This window comes from Carassius gibelio, chromosome B12, assembly GCF_023724105.1.
Source record: "Carassius gibelio isolate Cgi1373 ecotype wild population from Czech Republic chromosome B12, carGib1.2-hapl.c, whole genome shotgun sequence".
Classification (NCBI taxonomy): Eukaryota; Metazoa; Chordata; class Actinopteri; order Cypriniformes; family Cyprinidae; genus Carassius; species Carassius gibelio.
In genome coordinates this window covers 13,321,030-13,335,924 of record NC_068407.1, presented here as the reverse complement: position 1 = coordinate 13,335,924, position 14,895 = coordinate 13,321,030, and the positions used below count along the sequence as shown (strand labels likewise).

Below are 14,895 nucleotides of genomic sequence, written 5' to 3'. Positions count from 1 at the left end.
CATTATGCCTTGAATAAAACATGCATATGTATGTTTTCGTTTTACTTTAACTTTGATTCATACTTTGATTTAGTGCAATAACACTGAGATATAGTTTTATAATGTGAATCAATTCAGTTACTTCTTCAGAATGTGTCTGTTTCCCCACTTTTCACACATTTACATACATACAAAGTGTTACATACCACTTTTCTTTAATATTTACATGTATTTTGTTTACATGTTGTTTTACAAGACAATCAATGCAGTTTTAATAATCCATTAATAAAAGAGGTAAACCTCAATTAAACAGCTCTCGTTACTTTTTACACAAGCTTTTTTAAAGAAGTGAAATAAGTTCACAAGGTTCCATAGCTTATGTGTGTTTATTTATAAATGAGGTTTTCATGGCTAATGTCATCATATCAAATTACACCACATTGTTCAGCTGTATAATTGTAAGAGTGGAATTCAGGCTTTTAATAATGTTCAAATTGGTCTTCAGGTTAGTTCACCACAGCCCATATTTAAATCAATATCTCCAACAATTCAACTGTCATCTGTTCAATGTACAATCCTGAGACACCCATTCAGTGATGTCTACAGTTCAGACACCAGTTTGACAGGAAACAACATTCTTGGAAATTTGTAACTTTTGCGTATTTAATAATTAACATGGAAAAGATGGTTCCACGAAACCTCATACATCAGTAAGGTGTCAACATACAACACTTTTTTCTGCAAGCGATACATTTGTTACACTCTATCAATATTCAATTTGATAACTTTACAGTCCATCAGGCGAGTCCTTTATTCCCGGCATTTCAGACAAAACAGAGAACAACCAGAGCCTTCATCGGGACACAGGTCAAAATTCTCTTTTCCACTTCCACTGTTTGAGTCTTGTAATCCTTGTAAAACTATATCTATCCACTGTCCACATGCGTTTGTATCATCGATGTCTCATTCAAACAGCAACAAACTGCAGTGCGTGAGGACGGGGGAGCACTTTGTCCATTACAAAAATGAGGTTCCTTTCTTTATTCTTCTTGCCTCTGTCGCACATAGAAAGATGAATATAAATGCTTTAGGGGAGCTGTCTGTTGTATCCTGCAAAATTAAGCAAGTGTAAACACATTATTTAAAATAACTGTTTTCTGTATTAATATATTTTCAAATGTAATTTATTCCTGGCCAAGCTTCATTTTCAGTAACCATTACTCTAGTCTTCAGTGTCACATGATCCTTCAGAAATGGTTATAACGCTGATCTAATGCTCCAGAAACATTCCATAGATTTTGTGTAAACTGTTTCTTTTTTATTCTTTGAATAGCAAGTTCAGAACGGAATTTAAAACAAATCTTTTGTAACATTATAAATGTCTTTACTGTCACTTTTGATCAATTTAATGCATCCTTACTGAATGTTTAATGAATTATTAATTCATAAATATCAGTTTTTAGGGGGTTATATCACTTTCTATATCACAACCTCAACTAACCATCCCTAACCTAACCATCATATAAAAGGTCTCATTGATATTAGACATATTGAACTTAGCAAACAATGTGAGGATCTGCAGGTGTCCTTTCTCTGATGTCGTTAAAGCAATAAGAATAATTAATAATAAGAAGCAGTGGTTTACAGTGAATCTATAACAGCTAAGGGGTGTTGTTAGGTGTGTTATAGGCGCCTCGCGTCATGCCCTTAGCTGTTATAGATTCACTGTAAACCACAGCTTCTTGTGGCTTATTGCTTTTATGAAATGATTATTCCATATACGTAGTAAGGTTTCACAGAATAAAACAGAGCAAATAAAAGTGTAATTATATAAATAAAAATAGTATTCTTATGTAGTTCCTTAGAAACTGTTTTGGTTGCAGTAAAGTGGTTGCCGAGCGACACACAGAAGTAAACAAAGGTGTATGTTTGAAGTGTAATTTACAACAGCTTCGAACACGGCTCAACCAATCAGAATCAATGACCAGAAATATCCGTTTTATAATTCCTGTTTTGTGCCCCAAGTTTCTGCATGTTGGTTGTATCATCACTTTGATCTGGTGGACAATTTTTTTTATTTGTATTTAATTATCAATTCGTTTCACTACTTTTTCTGTAACACTTTCTTTGAAGCCTGTGTTTATAATACATTATGAGGGTATTCTTAAAGCATTCAAATGAATGCATATTGCATTATAAAAAACCTTATAATATGTTGTATCATCTCATGAATATTCATAAAAACAGTTTTAATATATTATAATATTTAATTATTTTTGGTTTTAGCTTTTAAGAGTATGATGATTTATAACACAATGAACATGTTGCATCCACTTTTACAACAGATTATATTTCTCAGAGTTATAATGTATTTATAAGTCTCATATCTTGCCATTTTTTCTGATGCTACTTTACTTAAAGTGGTCAAAGACCAAAGTAGTAGTAGTAATAATAATAATAATAATAATAATAATAATTACAACTACATTTTTCTTTCTCAAACAGCCATAAGATCAGATGAATGTGTAATATGACACATTTGATTTGAACTATTTTTATTGTAATATCAGTTTGACTATTTTGATGGTACCCTATAGACAGCTGTTGATAAGGAACTCTGCTACTACATATCAGCTAGCGGTCATTAGAGTATTAGTCTGCTCCTGTAATTATATGATACTTTATTTTGATGGTCAACCAACAGATAAAGTGACTATAAGTGTTTTTGCAAGTGTAAACTTATTCTACTATGATATATCCTAGCATTCTTGAGCATACTAATACTTTAATGAGAGTTAGTTGGCATGTAGTTGCAATGTTGCTTATGGTTGATTGATTAGGGGGAACATCAAAATCAAATTTAATCATATAAAACATTGCATTTTTTTCTGCTTGAGTATTAAACTCAAATCAATTAATCAACATTAGCTCCAGATTTAATATGATATTCATTGTGTGTTATAAATAATCATACTCTTAAACTTATAAAAACAAATACGTAAGTTGATATAACATGTTATAGTTTTTTTAAATAATGCATTATGTATTCATTATAATGCCTTAAGAATACACTTATAATGTATTATAAATACGGGCTTCCTAGAAATCTTTCTATATGCCAATATGCCAAACAATTTTAACCTTCATCTCCCACCAAAAATATCCAAATGAATTTTCATGCAGAAATGTAAAAAAAAAAATTCTTATCATAGAAGAGGTGTATTTTGTATGAAAAATCATTACGTATAAGAATTACAATCCAGACCAACCTCCTAAAGACGGTAAATGACAGACCTTGCAGAGCTCATTTCCCCGAGTGTTCGAATGGAACGCTGACCTGTGTGAGAGAGACAGAGACAGGTCAGAACAAAAGCAAATATCAGGAAATTAAGCAAAGAGCCAGTGCGTGAACGGAAACCTGTGGGGGGGTGATGCGAATCTGATCGTGACGGAGAGGGAGGTCAGGGGAGGCGTTGGCAGGAGCGCCACGGTGCAGCCTTAAACACACTCTCCTTTCCCGCTCAGCTCCTCGGCCTGCTCTTGGAGATGCGTTCCCTGGGAGACAAAACAACTGGTACATTTAAAGTACTGATTTTAACCAACAGCACAGAAGGTCAGGTGGATGCGCTTTCATAATGAAGAGAAACCACATACTTCATCTTCAGACTCACCAGACTGTGGCACACGGGAGGCAGGGGTTGAGCTGGCGGGGTCTGGGCCGTTGCGGACCCTGTTAGGAGCTGGGAGGTTGGGGCCAGAGGGCAAAGCACGAGCCGCAGAACCCGGCGGTCCGCCTCCGGTCCTCTCATCCCTCTCCTCTCCCTCTCCCCTCTGCTCCTTCTCTTTATCTTCAGCTGTCCTGCTGGAGCCCTGACGCAGTCAGAAAAACCCACAAGGTGAGCACTATAATGCACTTTTGAACCGCACCGCAAACAAATCCTGCAAAATGTTTAAAGAACATACAAATTTCAGCATGTTCCAGTCAAACACATAGTCGTATGAAAATCCCTGTCTGTGGAAAAGATTCCTGAACAGCTGTCTCAGGTACGAGTAGTCGGGTTTGTCATCAAACCGGAGAGAGCGGCAGAAGTTCATGTAGGTCGAAAATTCAGCTAGAGGTGTATTAACAAAAAGAGACCAGAGTTCAATGAGAAATTGAATTTAATATGATTTTCCAGCTGTTTAAATCGCATCTACGTACATGGATAGCCCTTGCAAAGAACCTCAATGGGGGTTGACATCTTTTTCTCACTGATTCGCTCATACTTTTGTCTTTTAGTGGCGGCTTTGAGGCCTTGCCAGGGCAGAGAACCCAAGTTAAAGTACATGAGCACATAGCCAAGGGACTCCAGATCATCCCGTCGAGATTGCTCTGTGGAAACAAAAGGAAATATACTGTAGAATAACCCAAAATAAAGAGTCCATAAAGAGAATGCATTTCAGGGGCCCTGTGGTGCCCTTACCAATGCCCAAATGAGTGTTAATGGAGGCATAGCGGGCAGTGCCAGTCAAGTTCTTGTTCTCACGATACGGGATGTGCTGATGTGTGCGGGCGTCACGATACTTTTTGGCCAAGCCGAAGTCTATGATGTAGACCAGGTTTCCCTTCTTGCCAAGCCCCATCAGGAAATTATCAGGTTTAATGTCTCTGTGAATGAAGTTCTTGGAGTGAATGTACTCGATTCTGCTGATCTGAAAAAAAAAAATATCAACATGAAACACATTGAAAACAATTGTCCCTATGTATAAAATGTATGTTTTTTAATTGATTGCATTTTTTCTGGGCTAAAATATTGTTTTAGCATTACAGTTTAAGATGTTTTATGTGGTTTTTCACCTGAACATTCCCTAACGCTACAAAAATTAAGCCAAAGCTTAAATTCTGCAGCGAGGCATTCAAATAATCAACTAGATTTTACATCAAAATTGTGCATATAAATGTCATTATTTATTTTAATATGGTAAAAACTTGCACTTATGACCCTAGAGCATTAAAGGTAGCTTCCATAGCACTTCTATTCAATTGCTATGGTATTCTAAGCGGTTTTAAGCATATTGCTATCCAGATGCTAGGTTGTTCTGAGACTTTATGATATTCCAATCCCTAGATATGGCTCTTTCATAATAAATTTATAAGATTTTTGCCCTTTTTCTCCACCTAGTCTTGACACACACAAAAGTGACAGAATGCTTCCTTCAAAAAGTCACTTCTATAGTAAAACAGTGCAGCGCGAGGGTTTGTGCAAATAACTATCCCTAAGTATGAGTGATGATATAATTATTTTCTTTATATATTTTAAATGCAATTACCATCTGGTCTGCCAGGAGCAGGACTGTTTTAAGTGTGAATTTCCTTGAGCAGAAGTTGAACAGATCTTCCAAGCTTGGACCCAGGAGCTCCATCACCATGACATTGTAGTCCCCTTCAGCACCACACCATTTGATCGAGGGAATACCCACTAAGGTTGAAAGGAGATTGAAGAGCCATGTCTAGAAAGCCATTCGCAGCATCAAAAATGAAAACGGAAGGAAATCAGTTCTCACCTCCACCTTGCATCATCTTATAGAACTTGCTCTCAATATGTAACTGTGGATGTTTAGTCTTCACGCTCTCCAGTTTAATGGCTACCTCCTCTCCTGACGTGATGTTTGCACCTGGAAGATGTTATTTTTACATCATCAGGACACCACACTTTCATGAAATCTACATCAGTAGCCAATTCATATAAATCATATACATTTTACCCAAGTAAATGTCACCAAAGGAGCCACTTCCAATCTTTCGCCCAAGACGGTATTTACTCCCAACACGTAACTCCATGATTCCTTCCTTAAAAGCAGCCTAGGAGTCATACAGAATGGTAGCATGATATAGCTCAAAAACATTAGTCTCAGACAATTAAAGATCTGCATTTCAGCTCACAGCAGATGTAAACAGGATGCTCACTTCAGAATTCCTCACCAGCTCATATTTAATTCACATTTCTGACCAAAAAAAAAAAAAAGCCGCAAATGCAGTCATGCATCTAACATCTGACATCTGAGTCATGTGATCCGAACACAGCTGCCGTTCAGTCCCTACGAACTTGCAACGAAAGGGTTAATATTTAATCTCTGATTATCAATGTGTAAACTGTAAGCGTTCGAATGAGAAATCTATTGAAAATGACCCATTTACGTGAGTGTTTTATGGCGTTTGCATAATTGAACGCACAAGACGTATCTGTCTTCAGCGATTTTCAGCCGATTTTGTAGCAGCCGCACCCAAGAGCATGTTGATCCCGAGATTTCACAAACTGTTCGTACTGCTGACATTAACATTTATGCAGGACAGCTGAACGAATCCTGAAGACTCGTGTCCTGATATGACCTTAAAGCAGGAACATCTTTCTTACCTAACGTGAGGGTGGTGGAAAAGTGAGGCTGGTCGACAGGCTTGCGCTCGTAAGACAGGACCCTGGACAGCGAAGAGTGCAAGCGTAATTTTAAACGTCTCATCACAAATGTAATTCCAACCACTGCTTTCCTCCTCAGATTTTTAAATCCTTGATTTCATATCTCAGCACATGGATTGACCTACTTGCATTAGCGGGCTAGCGAGCCTCCCTTGTTTGTATCCCAGCGCACTTCTCACAGAAATGATGTCATTCACACACTAGCGGAAGGACCCGGATCACTTCAAGGGGCCGCGCGTGCTTGACGTGCGTACGCAGCTCTTCTTCCATCCACAAACTACGACGCTCTTTTTTTATTATGAGCGAAAAATTAAAATAAAATAAAAAACTTTTTGACATGGTAAAGATGTACGGTTTAAAAATATAAAATATACAAATATACAATTATTGCTAATTAAGAAACTGATGTGGAAAACATTAGTCTGGTACCTTATGTTATATTCGAACTTTAGTATTTCAAATTATATATATATATATATATATATAATTTGAAATACTAAAGTATTTTCAATCCCTTTGACCTGCAAGGCATTTTGCTGGTGCGAACAAAATTTTATGAAAACAATTTATCAAAAGCATCAATAAAGTATTAGTGAAAGTTTGTTAATATACTTTTGAGTGATTCTGAGAATGGAACACTGATGGATCATTATGAAATTTAAATTGGCTCTAAACATTTATGTTAAAAATTATTCAAAACTCTTATCTTATTAAATTATTCTTTAAAATCCCCAATAAGCGCTGTCTGTAAGTGCTTAGAAGCTTCTGTCACATCTCTACTAGTCTTGGCCCATTCCTTGCCTGAAAAAGGTTCCAGATCACTGATAATCTTTGGTTTTCACATTGACCACTGCTTTCTTTAAATTCTATCAGATATTTTCAATGAGAATTAAATTATTGAGACTGAACAGGCCACTCAAGAACATTCTATAACTGATCACTGAACCAAGCAGAAGTAGATTTGGATGTGTACTTTGGTATGACGGTCCTGCAGGAAAGTCCATTGATCATCAGCTTCAGTCTTTGTACCAAAGGCATCACAATTCTTGTCAAAATGGCCTGATACTTCAAAGAATCCATGATGTTACAGTCATACAGTCATGATTTCCACCTCCTGCTACAGTTAAGAAACCCCATAACAGGACTGATCCACCTCCAAGTTTGATGATGGAGATGGTGTTCTTCTGTTTATGAGCTTTGCCTATTTTACAGCAGACATACCGCTGATCCGTGGATCCAAAAAGTTCCGGTTTGGTCACATTACCCCATAAAACATTCTTCCAGAGCTCCACAGGTCTACACAAATGAATTTGATCAAGTTCAAGTTGACTTTCATTCTTGATCAAGAGTGGTATTCATAAAGATGTCTCAACTTGAAGGCCATACTTGTCTAGTGTTCTTCTTACACACTGCATTGAAATGGTTTTGCTCCTTTCATCAGGTCATCTTGCAAGTCTTTGGCTGAACATTGCATATTTTTCTCAGTTGCTCTGAATAAACATTTTAGGATATTGTGCTTTTTTTCTTCAACACCCAAAGGTTTTCTGGTACAACACACTTTAAGCTAAGAAATAAGGCTGAGAACTGTGTCTCTAGGAACTTTTAATGTCTTAGAAATATTCATACGTATAGCCTTAGCCTTTCTAAAGTAAAACAATATTTATTCTCTTTAGCTTTTGTGAGATCTGTTGACATTTTTGCTACTCAACTTCAGCACATGGATGGGCTAACTGTTTTTATGTGTAGCAACTCAAGATAACTCTGTTTTTAATAGTTTCTAATGGCTTAATTGTGTTTTGATACGGTTTTATTCCCCATCATGCAAATACGTAATTAAAAAGCAGCAATGTTGAATAGGTGTTGAATAATTATGACATATTATAAAAAATATATATCTCAAAAATGTTACATTATACATTGACAATATCACTTTTAATATGCCAATGAACTGTTATAGATGCACTTTTTATTTTAGCCTGGATCTTTAGAAAAGCTTGTATTTCTAAAGTACTGAAGACTCTAAGGGTTTGAGTAATTTTGATTGCAACTGTATATATATATATATATATATATATATATATATATATATATATATATATATTCATGTATTTGCTCATTTAGTTCGTAGACGTGTCATTCATTATTGGAAAATATACTGGTATACATTGATAAAACAATCCAAACTAGTGGTTCTCAATTAGGGAGCCTCAAAAATTACTTTACAATAAAACAAGCATTTAAATAAGACAAAACAATTATATAATGATCATGATTTTATTTGAATTTACCTCTGTCTCGTCTTGCGAAAACCTGGATACAGGAGAAGTCTCATTAAAAAAATGAACTGTAAAGGCATGTAAAATTATGAAACTGTTGTCTAAAAGGAACATGTTCATCTATTTGAGAAACAGGTTGTAAAACAACAACCCTTATAATCCTGTAACATTATAAAGGTGGATTCCAGCTGTGACCAGGTTAAACAGAAGTCACAATCAAATAATAAATTAAAAGAAAGTGCACACAATTGGCGACAAAATTAAATTCAACCTTTATTAATTGTCTTGTTCTTTTTTAAATTAAGTTCTTTTGTAAAATCAGAAACAAAAAACCTGAACACGAGTGATAAAGCCCGCCTTAATTTATAACGGTACACAACAACAAAAATAAACAACTGGTAACTTTTTAAGTGTTCCTAAAACACCCATCCAGCTCAGCTTGGTACAATAAGGTTTGGCATGTTTTCATGTTTCATTATGAATGCCTTCAGTTGGTTGCATCTTCTAAAAAAATCTTTTTCTTTATTATAATTATTGCAATTCCGACAATATATAAAACAAAAAAGTCTGCTAAAACCACAAATTAAAGAAATATTAATTAGTGCCAATGTTCTTGAACTTGCTGTCCCACTCACTCACTCACACACACACACACACCTGCATACGTATCATGCACACATAGACATCAAACACCTGAAATAAGCTGTCACTCATACATTTACTCACCGCCCTATTCCAGCACCGGTCTTTGTAAATACACCACACTTGTTAATCTCTGGCTGCCACACATTCATCGATGCCTCACAAACACTCTGAATGTCACCTCCATTTCCTGGGACTTCACTCGTGCACGCACAGGCAGAAAGGGCACCTTGTACAGCTAAGTAACATCCAAGTGATCGTCATTATGACAATATACTCAATTAAGAATAACGAAAAAAAAAAAACGAGGTCAGCTTCTGGGAAAAAAAAAACATTTCTGGATTTCACCATCATTTAAAACAAAAAAAAAGACAACGAGATACAGTTTGTCAGACATCAGAACAGTGTTTTGAGTAATTTAAGTTTGCATGAAAATGGAGCTGTAACAATGTGAGCGTTCAATGAACATTGTATGATGCATATTTTTGTCCTTTTTTTTTTTTTTTGTCCGGTTTCTCCTTTACAGTGCACGCCTGAGTGAGAGAGTCTCAGTATGCGAGTGTGATCTTTATGACCTCAAGGATTTAGGAATCATCCAGTTGAGTCAGTATTTATGTCCAACTGTTTGCATGTCCTGTTCAAGTCTTGCTGAAGTCTTCATTTAAGGGTAAGAAGAAATGGGATGTGTTTGTGTGCGCGTACACCTGTATCAGTACTGACTGACTTCCACACACTGCTCCTCCACGCTCCCATGTTGTGAAGATCGGATTATGGGGAGCTCGAAACACTGCTAAAGGTAAGAATGACAGTGTGTGTACATCTGGAACCCAGTGTTGTCTATATCATTTTGTATTAATGCATTTTGCTAGGTTTCATAATGCAGCCGGCTTGCTTCTCAGCACTTAAGTGTTTATCGGCATCTGATGTTTGAGTACTTGTCTACATAAGTGTTACAAATGTATACTAAATACTTGGATGTGTATTTATGCATTATGCGCCCTTCTGAGGGACAGAGGGCATGTACACAAATCGCCTGTATTCTGGTTAATGTTCCTATATTCCTGCATCTTTGATAATATAGGAGGATAGCTGTTATATTTATATATCTGCTGTTTGTGTGTGTGTTGCTGCATGTGTATTTGTCTGCATCAGTCAGATAGAGTCTGCACCTCCTCCCAGCAGGTCTCCAGGCAGCAGCGCTGCAGGGCTGCTCATCTGGTGCCGATCTTCCATGGCCGGAGAGCCCCATAGACTGCTGCTTGTGTACCCTGGAGTCATGCCGCTCCACAACCCCGCCCTGCCAGGATCAACACCCCCTGTGTTGCTGCCCACGCTTCCGCCAGCACCATTGCTGCTCCACTGGGTGAAAATACTTAGGCCCGCTCCCTGGGCAGAGGCAGGGTCAGGAGAGCTGCCTGTACCTTCTAAACTCTGCCAGGTAGAGCCAGAGGGCCCAGGTCCACCAGCATTGTTGCTTCCTCCTGTAGTCAAACTTCCCACTCCAGCCCGTTCTCGCTCGCCACTCCCAGTGCTGATGGTACCCACAGCCCCAGCCCCCGATGACCCTGTCATGCCTGCCGGCCCGGAGACAGCTACGCCACCGGCTCCACTACCTCCACCGCTGCTCCCGCCAGCTCCAGTCTGGGAATGTGCAAAATAGCGAGCAACCTCCTCCTCGCTCACAAACTCGGCCAGGATTGTGGTGTTACCTAAAACACACCTGGGAGGAATTTTCAGAGATTACAGTTAGGAAGATGTCTACAAGGTTGTCGTAATTGCGCCGTTCTGGCAATAGCACCTTTTTTTCTCAGAATTGTGACATTAAAGCTCACAATTAGGGCTGTGCAATATATCGGCTGTGATAATATCGTAATCGTGACATAGATCGTTAACGGCTAGTCTATGGTAATACAGTATATCGGGCAAGACATCCACATGCTTGCCTATCATTCATCAACCTCAAATATGGCTTATCATCTGAAATGTAAGTATTAGGAATTTTACAAGGTCGCTCAATCTAATGTTAACCTAGAGAAATGTGCACTGTTCATGTGTCTGTGCAGAGTTTGGAAGCTTAAAAGTAGCGCACTCACTGCATGACAGATGGAGGAGCCAGAGCAGTTACTTGCTCCTAAAATACGCAGTCATTTTTGGTCATATAGATAAGAGTAATACATCTTTCAAATCTGTAAAGACTCTACGTTTATTTGTGTGCACTCCCAATAACAAATCATTGCGCTTTTGTAAAATAATGAAAGCAAACAGGTTTCGGTCTCTGTGAACTTGAGCGCAAAACTCTGTGCATATTTGTCTTAGACATTACAAATATAGGCCTCTTATCTACTTTCAAAACCAATTCAAATGGAAGATAATATTCTAAAAAATGATTCCAAACAGCCACAGCACTGTTTTGCGCTCTGTGCCTATATCAGCAAATCACAATAGGAGTTATTATAAATGCTCACAAAATTACCTTTTTGTTTTACTCTGTCATGGGAATGAGGTTTGATGAGGTGCTAAAATGTGATAAAATTCAATTGCTATAAAAAAATGTGACCATTACTTTGATCTGGGTCACTATATAGCTTCATAGACACTTACATGTGAAGTGCGCTCTGGGCTTTGGCTGCTTCTTGGCGAGTACTGTAGCGAATCAGAGCACTACCTTGAGTCAAACCGAGGTGAAAGGTCAAAAGCGGCCCATGCTGCATACAGATAGTCCTCAAAGTGGAGCCATCAATCTGCAAATGATGCAAATTATTGCAATAAAATAAGAAAACTAAATGAAAAGCTAATTTAAATCTGATAAAAACCAACATAACTCATAACATAGATACCTGAGGGGTAAGATTACTCAACACCAGCCAGCAGCTCCCCTTAGAGGCTCCTCCATCACTCCACGCAGAGCCTACACAGATTAAGAGTAAGACGGTTAAAACTAGGGATGGGTACCGAGAACTGGTATTTTTTTGGACTGGTACATAATTGGGCAAGACCGGACTAACAATAAGCTTCAGGACAAACTATATTGTTATCGATACTTGTGTGGTTTTATCTCTGTATACTTCAATGTTAATGGCGAATTAGAATGATTAGAAAATAATTTTCCTTCACTGAATGATGTGGCCGACGTTTGCTTGACGTGTGTGATATCCACTGTGTGTGTTTGTGCGCAATCAGTCAATGCGGCCAGAGTGACTAAAGTGAAAGTAAACAGTTGAGAGAAAAACAGATGCGTGCAGCTCTTAAAGCGAAAGTACTAAACATGCTGTCGATGGTCATTAAAAGGATAGTTCACCCAAAACTTTTACTAGCTGTCATGTTGTACCAAACCCATATTTAATTATTTCTTGTCCTGAACACAAAACAAGATATTTTGAAGAATGTGGGTAACCAAACAGTGGCTTGTCCCGACAGACTTTGATAGTAGGGGAAAAAAGTCACTGGGGACCAGCAGCTGATTGGTTTCCCACTTTCTTCAAAATAACTTATGTTTAACAGAAGAAATAAACTCATTTAGGTTTAAAACAACTTGAGAGTGAGTAAATGATGATAATTTTCATTTTAGGGTGAACTATTCCTTTAATGTTAATAAAATAAAACTCAAAAAGAAAAATAACTCACTGTTCTTGACTGAAGAACTTTAATACAATTGCTAAAGTTCAGCAGTATTAAAATAACTTTTCACATTATATATTTTTGCACCAAATAGTATCGATAATGGTAAGCAGTATCATTTCGGTATCAACATTGACAAAATGTAAATGATACGCATACCTAGTTAAAACAGGTTGAATTTACTTGAGTGAACATTGTTTAATTTTAACATCTGTGATTTTCAATGTTTTACAGTTCTATGGTTTCTGAGGTATTGTTATTACCAGGCCCAAATTTGCTTTCTTGGCCACCTCCAGTGCCACCCCAGCCTCTGCCAAATCGTGGGCCTCCTCCTGTCCAGGGAGAAACGGAGTGCTGTTTCTGATGGGACAGTCCAGGAGGTGGGCGTGGCAGATGGGAGTTGTTTCGATTGGTTTTCCAAGGCTTGTTGTGCCCTATAGGCTCAAGTGGCCAACTGCCTTTATAGTCTGTTGTGTACTTAGCTGTGAGAACAGGAAATAAATCACAACATATTCAGAGTATTCAAACTGGGAATAAACAAGAATTGATGGAATTAATTGATATCATATCAAATCAAAAAGAAGTACCATCTAGTGAGAAAAGTGCTTTGTTGTTACCTTGGTTGTGTGCATTGTTGAGGGGGCTCTCTGAGGCACTGTAGGGCCAGGCACCAGGTGAAGGCAGCAAGGTGTTGAGGGAGGGATTTGATTCTATGCCAACAAATGCAAAATACAAGACTTGTTTGTTAGTATTTACATGAGTATGTAAATGACATTTAGAATTCAAAGCCTAGGACTCTGTGTGTTTGTGGTGGAGGAACTACCTTTGAAAGAAGAAATCAATCTCATAAAACACCAGTCAAACGCTTGAACAAACTTGATTAAATCAAGGATTCATGATCTTAGAAAACCTTTTGATCTGAATGATTACGTTTAAATGCTTGAAATTAGTTTTGTAGATATGAATAAATTAGTTCTATAGAATAAACTGTCAAAATACAAATTTCTTTCTTAGCTGAGCTTAAACACGTGGTTGTTGATACACAAGAACAAACCTCATTTGTATCCAATATTTTATATCCTTTGTGCCTTGATTAACGTGATTCATAAAACAAAAAGGACACAACCACTAACTAATTACATTAAACATGTACTTCTCATTCTAAACTATTATCTGTAAGTGTAGGTGAGCTGTACCTGTGTTGTCTCTTAACAACTGGTGCTCATTGTCATTGAGACTTGACATCGACGAGCCCAGCATACTTCCAGGGGTCATGTAAGGATCAGATTCAGGGTCCACACTCTGAATTCCTTTCCAAGGCACTCCTGGTTGAAACTCTGAAACGAAAATCGTATTTAAATTCCTAATAGATATTTTTTACAACCAAGATGAAACTGTTCAGATGTGCACCACTGTTTACCTGGAGGCCAGCTGGATGTGCCAGTCTTGGCACCCATCTTGTTTCCAGGGCTTCTGTGCCAGTGATCTGACGGCCCTTGTGGAGGCACACCCAACCCCTCACCTCCCAGCATCTCATACTGGGAATATGGGGAACCGCCTCTCATTTTGAGAGGAGCAGCAATGGGACCTGTATATCAGCGTAACAAGGCAAGAAAACTTGTATCAGACATTTCATACTTCTTTGTATATCCTAAACTTGCATGTGTCACAAAAAAAGGAACCGCACCATTTTTATGGAGTGTAACATCAGGAGGTGAGGGGGCTGGGGAGTGACCTTCCATCATCCACTTGAAACGAGACTGCTGGCCCCCACTGTCTTTAATCCCAGTTGGGCCACCAACCATGGGACCCAATTCCAGACCAGGGAGGCTCACTCCAGGCCCAAATCCTTTAAGACACAGAACAGGACAGAAAATCGCAAGTTACAAAACCTTACCGTTTCCAGCAGGAATGACACTCTCATG

The 14,895-nt window shown here is 38.0% G+C and overlaps 2 protein-coding genes across 6 annotated transcripts in view; both read right to left on the bottom strand.

Moving 5' to 3' along the window:
- Window positions 1-177: 177 nt before the first annotated feature.
- csnk1e (casein kinase 1, epsilon) lies at window positions 178-6,662 on the bottom strand. 5 transcript variants are annotated; one of them, XM_052571291.1, is made up of 12 exons: window positions 6,560-6,662; window positions 6,375-6,436; window positions 5,725-5,821; window positions 5,524-5,634; window positions 5,290-5,438; window positions 4,443-4,671; window positions 4,181-4,351; window positions 3,943-4,091; window positions 3,651-3,849; window positions 3,398-3,534; window positions 3,249-3,316; window positions 178-1,089 (listed from the first exon to the last, which is right to left on the bottom strand). In XM_052571291.1, the coding sequence occupies exons 3-11, from the start codon at window positions 5,798-5,800 to the stop codon at window positions 3,284-3,286; spliced, it is 1,254 nt and encodes a 417-aa protein (XP_052427251.1). In that variant the 5' UTR covers window positions 5,801-5,821; window positions 6,375-6,436; window positions 6,560-6,662; the 3' UTR covers window positions 178-1,089; window positions 3,249-3,283. The 5 variants fall into 5 exon arrangements, with proteins under 5 accessions (XP_052427251.1, XP_052427254.1, XP_052427250.1 ...); XM_052571294.1 differs by having other exon boundaries at window positions 178-1,034; window positions 6,375-6,629; XM_052571290.1 differs by having other exon boundaries at window positions 6,375-6,628.
- A 2,308-nt stretch (window positions 6,663-8,970) lies between these two features.
- tnrc6ba (trinucleotide repeat containing adaptor 6Ba) overlaps window positions 8,971-14,895 on the bottom strand; it is a 36,993-nt gene continuing 31,068 nt past the window's right edge. The window contains exons 14-21 of the mRNA XM_052571286.1: window positions 14,658-14,819; window positions 14,391-14,558; window positions 14,167-14,307; window positions 13,588-13,680; window positions 13,234-13,452; window positions 12,190-12,260; window positions 11,954-12,093; window positions 8,971-11,072 (exon numbers count right to left, since the gene is read on the bottom strand). Coding sequence (XP_052427246.1) covers window positions 10,505-11,072; window positions 11,954-12,093; window positions 12,190-12,260; window positions 13,234-13,452; window positions 13,588-13,680; window positions 14,167-14,307; window positions 14,391-14,558; window positions 14,658-14,819 — 1,562 coding nt within the window. The 3' untranslated portion in view covers window positions 8,971-10,504. The remainder of the gene's footprint in view (window positions 11,073-11,953; window positions 12,094-12,189; window positions 12,261-13,233; window positions 13,453-13,587; window positions 13,681-14,166; window positions 14,308-14,390; window positions 14,559-14,657; window positions 14,820-14,895) is intronic.

Coding starts and splice junctions, on each gene's coding strand:
- csnk1e (XM_052571291.1), bottom strand. CDS start 5,800: ATGGAGTTACGTGTTGGGAGTAAATACCGTCTTGGGCGAAAGATTGGA. Junction 4,672..5,289: donor TGCTCCTGGCAGACCAGATG/GTAATTGCATTT, acceptor TTTTTTTTTCAG/ATCAGCAGAATCGAGTACAT. Junction 4,352..4,442: donor TAACACTCATTTGGGCATTG/GTAAGGGCACCA, acceptor TTGTTTCCACAG/AGCAATCTCGACGGGATGAT.